Consider the following 15,810-nt stretch of genomic DNA (forward strand, 5'->3'; position numbering starts at 1 on the left):
TATTCTATTTCGCTGCCCCAATGTTAATTAGTGGAAAAAAATCCACATGGTTATGTGGAAGATTTTCATCTGAACCTGAAAATGTTTTCCATCACAGTCGTGCACGAGATGAATTATAAACACAAATAAACTCCGATTATCAATCAATCAATAGATGCCAAATTACATCTCAATCGATTTAATCATTTAAACTATATCTGTAAAGTTTTAAAATGTATATAAGAAAACATAATATTTTGCATGGAAGGATTTTCTTCATTAACATAAATATAATATTAAAAGATTTTTCTCACGGATTTAACAAAATAACGTATGATCTAGCGATTCTGGATCCCATAGCTGATAGTTACAAGATACAAAGATAAGTTACAGTTATATATCAGCAGACCGGAACTCTTGATTGCAAAAAGCGTTAAACACGACAACATACCGACTTAATATAATTAAAATAACACTTGCATCATTATGCATCGTTATACAACATGTATATAAAATATAAATGTGTCGGAATTCAATTAATCACTATAAATATTACTTGGTAATGATTATATCCGTCGCTTACAATTACGGATGAAATAATGATTTAACTGGAACCCCACCGCTGCGTCACCTACCGAGTCCAATCTAAGCCATCCTTTCTTACACACACATAAACATACATCGAAATATATCCAGCCGTTAGGGAGTTCAGTGACATACACACGTACTAAATAATTATATATATGAACATCTATGAAAATAATTGTAGGAAGGTTTTTACCAATGTTTAACAATGCTGTCTCCTTCTTTCGAATGCCAAATCAATAATGGCAGAAAGAGCGAAATCTGTATAACTAAACAGACGCTAAGCATCGTTTAAAAGCAGTTAGGTTTAAGAGGAAATAAGATAAGTTTTTTGGATTATCAATAAGCTAATATAAACGAGACCGGGCTTTTAATTAAAACAACTTATTTTTAAAGTTAATTTTAAAAACTTCCAATAGAAAATTTAATTATATATTTTTTTCTTCTTTGACTGTAAAAAAAAAAAATACCGTCTAAAATAGTTTCTAATATAATCACTATCTTTTAATTGTTTCATTATTTTTTGTGTAATCAAAGTTATTGTGGTTATCATTACTTTCATAGGTACATCGTCTTTCAAGCAAATGCTATATCTATTGATAAACATAACGCTACGTCTGGCTAAGCAACATTTTGCCGCAAGACAAGTACTTGGGGTGGCACCCCGACGTGTAAACAACCCCTAGTAAATAAATTATCATTTGATGTTTTAATTGAGAGGCCGTGTCTGTGTTTGTATTCGTTTAATTGCATTAATTTTAACGGTTATCTTACACAGATGTTTACATTCCTTGTATACTTTCTTGTTATGATTTTCTCCTTTTATAGAAATATGCCGAATTCAATCGACTCGTTTAATCCAGTGTATGTGCAACAAATCTCACTAATATGTTTAAACGTTGAGACATTTTAAAGCATTTTTGAGTAAGTAAGCAAAAATTGTTTGTTTTTTATTAAAGTTGTCTGGTTTTAACTACTCGATCATCATGAAATTTTGCATACATCTATTCAGAATAGCTACGTAACATCTGCCCATTCAAAATCGACGGAAGCCGCGGGCGGAAACTATATCATATCGTTATATCATAAACATAAAAAATTAGCTTTTTCTAAGTCAATAGTTTCAAAAAAGAATATTTTATTACATATAACAATAATATTTGTTGTCCTGAATATTGTGATAAAAATATTTATTATCTATTGTACGCAGATTGTGTCCCCTTTTGCAAATTATTCCATCGCTACGGTCGGACGGATCAAGGTCGATGTTATTATTGATTATTTCCAAGTTTAGTTCGAGGGGTGCCATGACACGTGGAACAGTACTAATAGGGAACGAATCATATGTTTTGATGAATATAATATAATATTTAGAATAACTTAAACCATGTTATTTCTTATATTTAATGAGTAACTTCCTGTAGAATGATATTAATTCTAAAGGATTTTATTTTGAATATTGTTAAAGTAATTTTAACCCTTTAACAATAAATTAAACATCAAAAATGTCTTTAAAAGTTTCAAACCATCAAAACAGAGTTTTTTTTCACTTCAAACCGGAACACAACAATATCAAGTATTGCTGTTTTGCGGTAGAATACCTGATGAGGTACCACCCAGGTACCTACCTAGACGAGCTTGCACAAAGCTCTACCACCAGTAATTACCTAACTAGGGTACCTAGCTGGTAATTAGTTATTACTTTTATATCTAATTAAAAAAGTACCGTACGTCCTTTTTCATAACAAAATCGACCCTTTATTTAATTGTAATTGATTAACACAACTTTCCCTTTTATTACAAGTATTAGAATGATAAAAAAACTACCGAAACATACATCTTCTATACAAGTTGTCGATTACGCAAGTATAATTACAATAGTTTTGGCGCGCGTTCTAATTTCGATGTATTCTTTGTTATGGCGTCATGGATGATGCGTTTACGACAATGCGTGCGCGTCAGTTACGGACAGAGGTTTCATGGCTGCGTTTCAATTATTTGTTAGACTTTAACCGTGTTATTATGGTGGGATATATATTTATTTATTGCTTTTACGAAAAATGTTTATTTAGATATAAGATAACTTGAATAATTGATATCAAATTCGTAAATTATACAGATTCGATGGCCGAATACAGTTTTTTTTTTTCGAATTTAAATATTAATTTTCCTAAATAAGTCAGTAGGTATTTTCAATTTTTTTTTTCATGTTATAGGTAGGCGGATGGGTAAAAGGGCCATCTGATGTTAAGTGGTTACCACCGCCTATAAACATTGACAATATATGAAATATTAACCATTCCTTACATCACCAACCTTGGTAACCAAGAAGAAGAGAACTTACTTTTATTGTGCCTGCTAACTCACCTATCAAACCGGAACGCAGCATTAAGTATTGCTGTTAAGCGGTAGAATATCTGATGAGTGCGTGGTCCCTATCCAGACGAGCTTGTAAAAAGCCTAACTTATCAATACCCGAGATTTTCTTCTGCTCGACACATAACGAAGGAGATACGCTGAGGTTTTACAAATATAATATAAAGCTACTAAGTCATATATATATATATATATATATTTATATATATTAACATCACTCGTTAATCGTACGATTTATTAGTAAAATTATGTATTCATAGAACTACGCTGATTTTAATCTATGCTAATATTATCAATGCGAAAGCAAGTCTGTCTATGAGGACGCATGATGTTTACAACATAAATTACAATTAATTCAAAACCGTTTGTATTTATCTTATTTCAGCTGTCATTTTGAGTGAATGTGCATAAATAACGTTTAAGTTTAATTTAAATATTTAGTGTAATTGGTGCTGTTTTTTTTAATTAAATTTATTATGTATAAATAATGTTCTCCTGACCGATTTTGGCTGCGGCGACCAATCCTAAGAGAGGATAGCCGACTGCGCTGGTCATATTATTGCGCATATTGCGCAGGTGCTCGAGTGTGTGCGCAAACAGATACACTATCTATTCCGTCACTTTTATAATCATAATAAGACAGAATTCAGGCGAAGGACCAACGCTGTACGTACTTTCTGAGGCACGGGACTTTCAACTTCCAGACTCTGAGCTGCTACTGAGGAGAATCTTCGACAGAAAAACCCTATAACGTTTTATTGGCCCGATCTGGGGTTCGAAATCAGGACCTCAGGATCTAACCACTAGACCAACGAATCGGTGAATAAAGCAGTTTAATATATGAATATATATTTAAACAATTACTTCAACTAATATTGTAGTAGAATCTACAAAATTGATGTTGAAAACCGAATGTAAGCTAAACAATTATAAATAAGTATGTTGACGTTTACTAATGGCACATTGTTTTTCTTCTCGGAATAACGGGCTCCCGGTAACTTACTATGGACTGTACTGAATCCATTTATCATGTGTCTTTTTTTTTTTTTTTTTTTTTTTTTATAGAATAGGAAGGAGGACGAGCATATGGGCCACCTGATGGTAAGTGGTCACCAAACGCCCTTAGACATTGGCATTGTAAGAAATGTCAACCATCGCTTATAGCCAATGCGCCACCAACCTTGGGAACTAAGATTTTATGTCCCTTGTGCCTGTAATTACACTGGCTCACTCACCCTTCAAACCGGAACACAACAATATCAAGTATTGCTGTTTTGCGGTAGAATATCTGATGAGTGGGTGGTACCTACCCAGACGAGCTTGCACAAAGCCCTACCACCAGTAATAGAATATCTGATGAGTGGGTGGTACCTACCCAGACGAGCTTGCACAAAGCCCTACCACCAGTAAAAACGAATATTTAAACGATATATACATACAACATGAAAACGTTTTACTCTGTTTTAGTTTCGTCATTATCACATACACCACCGCAAAACAGCAGTACTTGTTATTGTTGTGTTCCGGTTTTAAGGGTGAGTGAGCCAGTGTAATTAAAGGCACAAGGTTCCCAAGGTTGTTGGCGCATTGGCGATGTAAGCGATGGTTAACATTTCTTACAATGCCAATGTCTATGGGCGTTGGTGACCACTTACCATCAAGTGACCCATATGCTCGTCCGCCAACCTATACTATAACCAATACTATAAAAAATACACGAGCTCAGTTTGTGCCGAAGATTGCGGGTTCCAAATCGGGAAATATGCTTTCATGGAAGAAAACCCAACCCATATTAGAGCAGGAGGAAAAAGGTCTAAAACCTCGCTTCCAGAGAAGAAACGTCGCCCATTACTCTTACAATACATTGAAGAATTTATATAATATAAAACAAAAAAACGCGAAAATCTTTCGCTTTCGCACATTTGTACATACATATTGTCATATAATGCATGTGATATGTGAAGTGATACACACTTAAAGATACAGTTAAAAGAGATAACGGCATTTTATATATTTAACGGATCACCTACTGAGTATGTATGATAGAGAGTAATTCATACTAATATAATAAACCACAATATTGACGCCCGAAGAATATTAATTAATATAAGAATTAATTTAATATAAGAAACGCAAGCCTCAGCGATACAATTTTGTATTCCAAAAAATGTGTACGACATAAAATGTGTATATTCTGATGTTCTAAAAATAAAGATGGAGTAACGGCAGAGTTTACTTCAAAAACAAAATTTCGCAAATCCTAGGCATGGAATATCATTTTCATTAGAAACGAAGGTCTCCTCTATATTGCTTTTATATTTTATAGTTCAGACTTGTCTTGATATATTGATAAAGACCAATTACATAACTCATAATGTATATCAATAATAATAAGTAAGTTGTAAAGTATATTTTGGTGACCCAATTGTCTGTCAGTAAAATATTATCAGCGTGACACAAATAAAACGAAGATTAAATAGTAAAACAAACAAACTTCCTTATAATACATTTCGCTACCACATAACATAACTATATATTGTATTTAACGCCATAGTTGGTTTAGTTGTTATCTGATAAGACTGCAGAAAATGTGGCCTTAGGTTCAAAGTCTTGGGTTCAAGTTACTGGATGGACCTTCAAAAGTTTTTAATAGTAGTTCGAAGTTTAGACTTTAGAATTGTTTAGACATGTTGCCTTTGGAAGCATGTAAAACGTCATGCGACTGAACTCTTACCGGTCATATATGTATATTGCCATAAGAGTGCACAAGAGACTGTGCACATGTGTTTGCGCGTATACTTGTGCATAATATCTCCTGTGCAGTTAACTAGACACAGTCACTAGTAGGAGGACATTACCGTCGTCATGTATATATATATGTATATATATATATATGTATATATATATATATATATATATATATAATATATATATAGATATATTTTCTTTTTATAGTATAGGTTGTGCATATGGGCCACCTGATGGTAAGTGGTCACGCCCATAGACATCGGTATTGTAAGAAATGTTAACCATCGCTTACATCGCCAATGCGCCACTAACCTTGGGAACTAAGATGTTATGTCCCTTGTGCCTGTAATTACACTGGCTCACTCACCCTTCAAACCGGAACACAATAATAAAAAGTACTGCTGTTTTGCGATTTGTATGATTGATTGCGTTAATTTTAAGAACAACCAATTAGATTTGAATAATTACAATTTTTGTGTTAGATAGTCCATTTACTGATCAACGCTAACTAAGTCGTGTCGGCTATGAAGTGGCGTAGTACCTATAAAAGTTACCCAATCTGGTTAAATATAAGCAAGTAGGTACCTATAATGCATATTATGTAATACACAGACATGTATAACCACATTAAAAACGGATAAAACCACAGCAACAGCTGAGATTTATAATGAAATAAAAATATTTATACATATATAATGTATAGTGCTGTAATTTTTAATATCCATTTACCAGTCTTAAATCATGAATATATATGATCTTAGTATATACGATTAATAAGACGAAATTATGGGATAAATAAGCATACATACATATTTAATTATATGCGTATTATTTGATATCCAAACATTAAGCGTGATGTTTAAAAACAAACCGTTCAATTCATGCGTAATTACTACAAACGCACTTACTTTTATTTTGTCAATTAAAAGAAGAACAATAATAACAGTACACACTAATTTTGGGACAAATAATTCAAAAGGACATTAGACACAATATTATATAATAATAAATCTATTTTTAAATAAAGAACGTGCTAAAATAAATGTATAACAAGGCTATGTTAACTCGCACCATTCAACATATAACATGGGACCGTGACATCTCGGTCGTTCACCCCGCCCACTGATCTTTATACCGACCTACAAAGCGGTCCACTATCACAATGCACTCTTTTTGTTACAGGAATAAAGGTGGCAGTGACGGCTTTAACGATAAAACAACATCATTGGCTTATATAGCTGTTTCGGCTTTATGGTTCAAACTAGAGACCTTTTAAATAGAATTAAGTCTTAGAAAACGCTACAAAAATATTTTTTCATAATAAATCGTCTCATAAATTGGTTTTATTAAACATAGTAATCCTTTGAATAAGAAAATATCCGAGAATACATTGTCTAGATACAGAGATATGTCTAGGCAATACAATGCGGTTTGAGCTGTAAGCTATAACTAAATAATACATAAAATATAATGACACTTTCTATAAAGTATTGATGTGGTAACAGCGAAAGGAGGACGTTATTGCATTAACGCAGAACATCGAAGAATAACCATTTAAGTTTGATATATTACCACTTCACACGCGACAGACGGGTCGGAGGTGTGGTTGTATAATTAAATAACAAATGAGCGCGTGTAAAATTAAAACTATTACGTGTTTAAATTGTTTTACAATAATTACTTAACAAATATTTAATAATAATAAAACTTTCTTTATCAGAATTTCATGGATTTACTCCATGTACCATGCTGGTTGTGCAAGTTTGGCTGAATTTTATCTAACACGTGCCGGTTCAAAATAAGTATATATAAAAACTCAGTTGGACTGGATCCCGCGATCTACTATTATTAAAGTTCACGTGTTCGTTTCAGAGTTTCATGTCTTCAAGTTTTATATTTCGCGATTGATGTAGTTGTTCGTAATAAAAAAGATATTATTACTAAAGCAAAAAGTGTTTCGCTTCAATGAACACTTACGTCTCTATTCGAAGGTAAGTTCACGGTCAAATATATTGCGTGGAATTAATATTCAATAACAGGTTTTACCTTGTGTTACAGAAGTTATATAATAGGAACTCATAATAATATATGCCATATTAGAGAAAAAAAATTAGGCTAACATTCGTAATTTAATTTTAGTCAGCGGTTAATTTTCACTTACGACTGACTATATTTTGATTCTTCAATTAAATAAACCGAGACCGCGAAAAATTCGCTGAGCTGACGGCCAACCTCCAGTAGTGGAGAGGCACAAGAAGAAGAAAGAAGAATTAAATAAAAAACTACAATGTTTGCTAAATTTTTGAACGAAAATTTAGTTCTTTATCAAATTGTATTCTCTATTTGACGCAAACAAAAAACCGTTAACATGTTATAAAAAACAGAGAAGTTTTTATTAGTACCTTAGTAGTTGGATAAATAGGTCGTATGAAGTCAAGTCACTTTCGACAACAGATGTTGTCGAAACAAGTATAAGACAAAACTTGTGAATCTTACGAACTAAAAAAGTAATATAAACGATTACTAAATATCGATTTTTTTAAACTTTAGAAACCAATTATTTAGTTATATAACTAATAAATCAACTAGATTACTATCATTGTCTAAAAAATTATATTATTTTGGCAATGACATTCTATGCTTTTAGGAAACTTATGCTAAATTATTATTTCATACTTGATATTGTATCAATAATAATTATTAATAGTGTTAGACATTTTGATATAAATACAGTGAGCTTTATAATGAACGTATACAATCCCAAGTGCCATCATTTGAAATTTGCCAGTATTGCTGCTATTTCTGTCTAAAAGGGCAACGCCTTTCTGTCACTCGGATCTCGCGAAACGTTTATAAAACACCATAAAATACATTCGTTAGTTCTTCCAAGGTTATATCAAGACATTGAGTTGAATCGAAAAATCACTGTTTCTTACCTTTAGTAGTTAATGACAAAAAATATTACATAATGTCTAAGAAGTTATGCTTAAATTCGGTGAACTTTCTGCCATATTAAGTATATTATTTAAATAAATAAAAAAATATAATTTCATAATTTTAGTGTCGTTTTTTCGTTTTTGACTTAAAAATTAACGTTCTAACTTTGTTAAAAAACATTTTATATACAATATAATAATATAATTAATTGTTAAAAAATGTATCAATATATTGTATCTAAGTAATAATTTAAAACATAAGAAAATATGATGTAAGGTGTAACGGAAAAAAAGACTATTGACATAGACATTGCAAAATATTGTTCCCGATAACACTACACAAATAATTATCAAAGCTTAAATACATATAATATGTTAAAAGCATAAGAATTATTTAATTAAAAACTTAAATCATATTTATACACAAAACAAAATAATAGTTAAAAAAATAGCTGCTGTACAAATCATGACCGCGAAGTATGGTAGCAAGAATGCTAGCAGCATTTAACCGTGGAATCGCAATTTCGATTCTTTGGCTTAAAAATATACCAGCGTTCCAATCATCAGTTAAAGTAATAACAGGCGGGGGTTATGTATTAAAAAACTTTCAGCACTATTACACCAACGTCAAAGTTTTTTAAGTTTCAACTGCAAACGGGACACAGGTATAATTTCCATATAGGTCAAAATAAATCTACAAATTTTAATTATAATAAAACGATAATTAGTAAGGTAAGCCAGTTTAATTAAATATAAATTAATAAACATTATACTTCAATTTAAAACATATTTGGAAACTAGATGCGAATCATATTACGTTATATTAATATTAACAACTTATTGTAAAAATTAGTACGATAAATAGTAATCGAATAAGACTAATCAAAACAATAATATATACTTTTGATTAAAATAATGATTTATTAGATTATTATAAAATAGACGGTTTTTACTGGTGGTAGGGCTTTGTGCAAGCTCGTCTGGGTAGGTACCACCCACTCATCAGATATTCTACCGCAAAACAGCAATACTTGATATTGTTGTGTTCCGGTTTGAAGGGTGAGTGAGCCAGTGTAATTACAGGCACAAGGGACATAAAATCTTAGTTCCCAAGGTTGGTGGCGCATTGGCTATAAGCGATGGTTGACATTTCTTACAATGCCAATGTCTAAGGGCGTTTGGTTACCACTTACCATCAGGTGGCCCATATGCTCGTCCACCTTCCTATTCTATAAAAAAAAAAAAAGACGGGCCGTTGGCGTAGTTGGTAGATACTTGCCTTTCGCGCTTAAGTTTGTGGTGTTCGATTCCCACCCAGAACAGACATTTGTGTGCATAAACATATCTGTTTGTCCTGACTCTGGGTGTAATTATCTATATAAGTACGTATTTACAAAAAAAAGAAGTGTGTATAGTATATCAGTTGTCTGATTTCTATCGTACAAGCTCTGCTTAGTTTGGGATCAGATGGCGTTGTGTGAATAATGTCCCAGGATATTATTATACATTACCATATAAGAATGATATAATTTAATATAATAATGAAATACATTTTCATCATAATCATCGTTCGCTTGCTCTTATACCATATATTTGGGCAGGGGCCTGAAGCCAACGATCCTTGGGAATGCTGGTGCTTTAGTTCGTACAAATTTAGGAATGTTTAAGACGTTTGAAAAACCCTTAGTCCTTAGTTATAACACACACGCGTTTAGTTGGGATGACTATTCCACATCTCCGGAACTACAAATTACAGCAACTGACGTCATTATTTTCTTTTTTTTTTTTTTATAGAATAGGAAGGAGGACGAGCATATGGGCCACCTGATGGTAAGTGGTCACCAAACGCCCTTAGACATTGGCATTGTAAGAAATGTCAACCATCGCTTATAGCCAATGCGCCACCAACCTTGAGAACTAAGATGTTATGTCCCTTGTGCCTGTAATTACACTGGCTCACTCACCCTTCAAACCGGAACACAACAATATCAAGTATTGCTGTTTTGCGGTAGAATATCTGATGAGTGGGTGGTACCTACCCAGACGAGCTTGCACAAAGCCCTACCACCAGTAGAATCTTATTAGTAATACAGTGCAACCTTATATAACGTACCTTAATATAACGACTTCCTCGATTTAACAAATTCTTCGTAACCCCCTTGAATTGTCCATAAGATTCAATGTAAAATATCATTATCAACATTACGAACATTTTTTTCGAACAACCTCTTTATATCGAACGAATTTTCAACTATCAAGAAAAAGTATATATACCTCTAATTAACGATTTTTATCAAACCGAAACCTTTATATAAAGTTCCCACCGATGTATGACTGCTAATCTAATAATTACGTAATGTTGAATAAAACTATTTTTTTTACCTCTTTATAACGAATTTTAGACTAGAATTGTTCCCTTCCGATTTGTTATATCGAGGTTGCACTGTATATGTTATAGGCTTATATATGTATATAACAAATAAAAAAGTAGATAATTAAATTACAACTGAATTTTAAGTTTAAATGTAAAAGTTTCATTGCCGTCTTGGATGAACTGAAGACTATTAAATACCTATGGTTTTAAATCTTTTAAGGGGCCATTCATCGACAGCCTTTATGTCGGCCCCATCGTTACACGCTAAATTAAAACAAAAAAGGCTCAAAAACTAAGACATTCAGTTTGAGAGAATCACTAACAAATTCATATACTTCAATTGCCGAAATACTCGAAGGTTTACTAAGAATATAATTAAAAACATCAACATTCATAAAATTTAAATTTTGTTCATATTTTAGCGTTTCTCTAAAATTGTGGTTACGAACACATGCCAATAACAAGTGTGAAACATCATCTAATACAATACATACAAGACAATTGTGAGTAATTCAGTTATTGCTTGACAACTTAGTACGCGTAAATCAGCCTCTATATTGCAAAGATATGAGCGCTAACGTAGGTACACTTTCTTTTTAAATCATTAAGAAAATAAAAGAAAATCAATACTATTGAATTATTCACGCCGAACGAAGGATAACAGCTGTTAATATATTATATTAATAACTTGGGAAAATTAAAACTCATAAAAATGCTATAAAATAAAAAATATGTGAGTCATTGATGTGTGTCACTCTCACTTAATTTGTCTACTTTATCAAGAGCATTAATAAAACTTTTACCGAAAATAAATCGCTGATAAGTGTTATCGCGTTCGTCGAATCACTTCAAAATATACTTTTATAAACCAGTTTGGTTTATTTTCGTTGATAATATTTTTGTTAAGTAAATATTCGTCTGCTCGATAAAAACATCACGCTGCGGGTCGATGGATAGTGAATGTACGTGGTATTCCGTAATTACTGAGCGAATTATGCCGAATTATGAAAAATTTGTGGTGCTTGTTCAGATATGAACTTGCGATCTTTTGTTAAGATAATCTTGTTCCATTGACACTGGTTTATATTATTCTGTGTTGGTATTGCAAATGGAATGATTTTTTCACTGCTCCAAGAAAATGCATACTTAAGTATTAATTTCAACTTTATACCTTCACGCGTTCCTGAGAAATAGTGTCTTGACAGACCGACAGACAGAACACGAAGTGTTCCTATCCTTATATGATTTCGATTTTCCTTTAGAGTTACGGAACTCTAAAAAAATATTGGCAAGAAATGCAATTCGTTTTAGATTGATATAGATTAACCTGTTTGTACCAGAAAAAAATCGGTTAGTAATATAAAAATCAAATATTTTAATTTATCGAATGATATGTCGTACATACCTTCGAATAAAATTAATGTAAAATGCAATAACGATAAATTTTGCAGTGAAATGTAGCGTTTTTATTACGAAACAACGGCAGCGTTTGTTGCGGTCGACCGCTCCGAACCGCTCGTTCCCCCCGCCGCCGGGGTCGCGCCGCGTCGCTCGATAGATCCGACAGCACTAAGGTAGTGTGTCCAAGCAATTACTTCCCCAGGACAAAAAACTATATTCTTTATTTCATTTACAGTAGTGAATCGTCTCTGCTAATCTTATTATAATTCTATAAGCCATTTTTTATATGAACTAGCCGTGGAACATATATCGCGTTATTTTTTTAGTAGCAAAAGTATATAAACTCAAAATGTAAGATTACGGTCAATTGAAATAAAAACTTATTAAATTTAGAATTATATTACATTGTTGTCTTCATTGAACTATCGATGTTAAACAAAAATATTTTTTTAAATAATTAAATTTTACCTAAAATCAGTCAAGAGTACTTTAGTTAATATGTATGTATAGATTAATTAATATTAAAATATTACAAAATATAGATCATTTTAAGCAATAACAACAAATAAATAAGAAAAATGTTTTAAGAGTAACGTAGTCCTGTCCTGTTTCGAAAGCTATCAGTGTTGGCTAACCTAGCACAACACAGGCGCCATTTTGAAACACACTGCGCGTTCCCCCGCCGCGCGTCAGTCGCCCGGCGCACGCTGCTCGTGTAGACAGCCCGCGTTCGCACGCCCAACGTCATTACACAGAGGTCACGATGTCCACTGTGCAGTTTGAATATGACCCGGAGCGTCTCATCGAAGAGGTAAAAAAACGCCCCGGTATATGGGACTTCGAAAATGTAGAATACAGAACGAAAAATTTAAGACACAGGCTATGGACGGAGGTCGTTAACGAACTAATGACGAGCGATGTGAAGGTTTCAAAGAGCGAAATGAGAGAACTAGGTAAACAGCATATTGCATAATTATCGTATTGTATTTTTGCAAAATATTTTTTTTGTTATATCTATGCACCAAGTTATAAGTTTCAAATACCTATATATAATATATAAATAATATTTACTTCAATCTTATTATTATGATTAAAAAAGTTGAAGTTGGAAATTAAGTTATTTGTTGAAGTAATAAATTATACAACTGAGAATTATTGTTAGTTGTAAAAAGGGAGAGCAGGCCTTAGCCCAGCAGTGGGACATTAACAGGCTGTTACTGTTACTGTACTGTACTGTAAAATTTGCAAGTTTAAAATCGTAAACGTAAAAAACGTGCTATTGTTTTATGAATTAATGTAATATAATTATATTATATTTTACAAAACCTTAAAATGAAGTTATACTTAGAATAATTAAATCAAGAAGGATAATATTTTTCGACTGTCGACTTTAGTCTGTCGTTTAAAAACCCGCTGCTATAAAAACACAATTTATTATACTAGCACGCGTAATATAAATTTATATATTGCAGAACTTCAACTTCAGAAGAAATGGAAGAGTATCAGGGATTGTTTTCAAAAGTACGTCAGTCATCCAAATAGAACGAGACGGCCTTATCTATACAGTAAGCAATTACAATTCCTTCTAAAGAAACAAATGGAACATCCAGAAACTGGTTCGAGTGAATCTGACGACGGACGAAACAAAAGACGAGCATGGAGACCTAAGAAAAAGTTGAAACTTACCAAAGAGAGTTCAGAAGAGGAAAATGAAAACGATAACAACGACGATTATCATCTAAACGAAGATATATCCATCGATATGCCACAGAAGCATAACGTCATAAGTAAATCTAACGTTATCGATGAATTCGCATTCGCAAACGTTGATTCACAAGTAAGAAGCGACCTGGAAGATCCGGATAAATTATTTCTTTTGTCACTACTCCCACATTTCAAATCGATACCCGAAGAAATGCGTCTCAACGTTAAAATGGATATGATGCAAGTTTTGAGAAATGCGAATTACCATACGGCAATCGAACATAAAATAATTTAGATAGATAACAAATAACATTACTTTATGAACGTACTTATAATTTTTTTAGAGGATGATTAGTTAAACAATGCTGTTGTTTTCTTCTTTCGAATGTCAAAGCAATAATGATAGAAAGAGAGAAATCGGTGTTTAACTATTCAACGGCTACACAACAATTTAAACATAAATATACCGTGGTCGAGACTTATACATATTTTATTTGTGTACTAACCTGAGATCTAAATATGTGAGTGACTGTAATCCACCAACTGCATCTGGTATACTCCTGATGATATTTTGTGACAACACTAACTTCTCTAAATATATATATGTGGTTACTTCTTCCGGCAATTCGCTGAACCGATTCTTTGACAAATCTGTAACAAACAAAAGTGTTGCTTTAATAACATATTCCACTAGACTCCTTTGTTTATTAATTTTACGAATAATTTTAGGGCGTAATTTAAGAGTTATCTATAATAAAAAAAAGGAATATTTCCTTTCACGAAAATAAAGTTGTTTTACGATTATGGGTAATCATGAAAACGCCACATAATTTAAGTACACTAATGAAGTACACATAGTTAGTAAGTATAAATAAATGTTAGATCAAGATAAATAAATATTCAGCTACAAATAGAAACACAGGTATTAAAAATAAACTAAAGATAAGACGATAATTAAACGACAAATATACCCATGTGTGTTAGAATCATCAGGGTTTATATAAAAATAGACGATACGTTTATTTAATTGTTAAAATATTGTAACAGTCTGTAAGTGTCCCACGGCTGGTCAAAGACCGCCTTTCCTCTCGAGCCACTAGTATGGAGCTTGTTTCATAACGCTGCTTTAATGTCGGTTGTCATACGTGTATGAATTTCATCCGACATATAAAAAAAATCTTTTTTTGCAAAAACAAGTTTTACACAAATTTTGTGGTTGAGTTCTCCTTTTAAACAAGTTTGGCTGTTTTAGGATACCCCAAATGTAGGTGAAGATACACGTCTTTTAGTCTCTGGACCAGCTCAGCTCTCTTGTTATTTTAATTATAGTGTATTATATATGCTGAATTCATATTTTGATAATAAATTAAATAAAATACAAACTAAAGTTTCGAGTTAAAGAGTCAAATTAAATCAAATTCAAAACATAAATTTAAACTTACGCAATTCTCTTCAAATTATATAACTGAAACATTTGAATTAATCAAAGCGATAGATAACGCAAAGTTTTTCGAACGTCGTATATTCTTACGAAAACCGGTTAATAGGTTCGTTGGCACCGGCTCAGCTGAGGGTTTGTTGTGGTGAGATTTTATTACTTTAAAATCTAAACAAAAATGCTTATATAGTTTAAATGTCGTCTTAATAAAAGAAATAACATATCATCACTAAAATGTTCAAGTATTGTCTTAATCCATGTAAATTAAG

General features: G+C 32.3%; 2 protein-coding genes across 5 annotated transcripts in view; one reads left to right on the forward strand and one right to left on the reverse strand.

The window, feature by feature from the left end:
- LOC126781288 (leucine-rich repeat and calponin homology domain-containing protein) overlaps positions 1-15,810 on the reverse strand; it is a 60,206-nt gene that overhangs the window by 21,512 nt on the left and 22,884 nt on the right. For all 4 annotated transcript variants that reach the window (XM_050506197.1, XM_050506196.1, XM_050506195.1 and 1 more), the window contains exon 2: positions 14,610-14,754. In XM_050506197.1, the coding sequence (XP_050362154.1) occupies positions 14,610-14,754 (145 nt within the window). The remainder of the gene's footprint in view (positions 1-14,609; positions 14,755-15,810) is intronic.
- Positions 13,084-14,585, forward strand: LOC126781338 (uncharacterized). The gene is made up of 2 exons (XM_050506279.1): positions 13,084-13,352; positions 13,872-14,585. The coding sequence occupies exons 1-2, from the start codon at positions 13,163-13,165 to the stop codon at positions 14,396-14,398; spliced, it is 717 nt and encodes a 238-aa protein (XP_050362236.1). The 5' UTR covers positions 13,084-13,162; the 3' UTR covers positions 14,399-14,585.

Source organism: Nymphalis io, chromosome 3 (genome assembly GCF_905147045.1).
Source record: "Nymphalis io chromosome 3, ilAglIoxx1.1, whole genome shotgun sequence".
NCBI classification, from domain to species: Eukaryota; Metazoa; Arthropoda; class Insecta; order Lepidoptera; family Nymphalidae; genus Nymphalis; species Nymphalis io.

Bases quoted from the DNA above. Each gene is read 5' to 3' on its own strand.
- LOC126781338 (XM_050506279.1), top strand. From the start codon at position 13,163: ATGTCCACTGTGCAGTTTGAATATGACCCGGAGCGTCTCATCGAAGAG. The intron at 13,353-13,871 runs GTAAACAGCATA...TATATATTGCAG, and splicing joins GAGCGAAATGAGAGAACTAG to AACTTCAACTTCAGAAGAAA.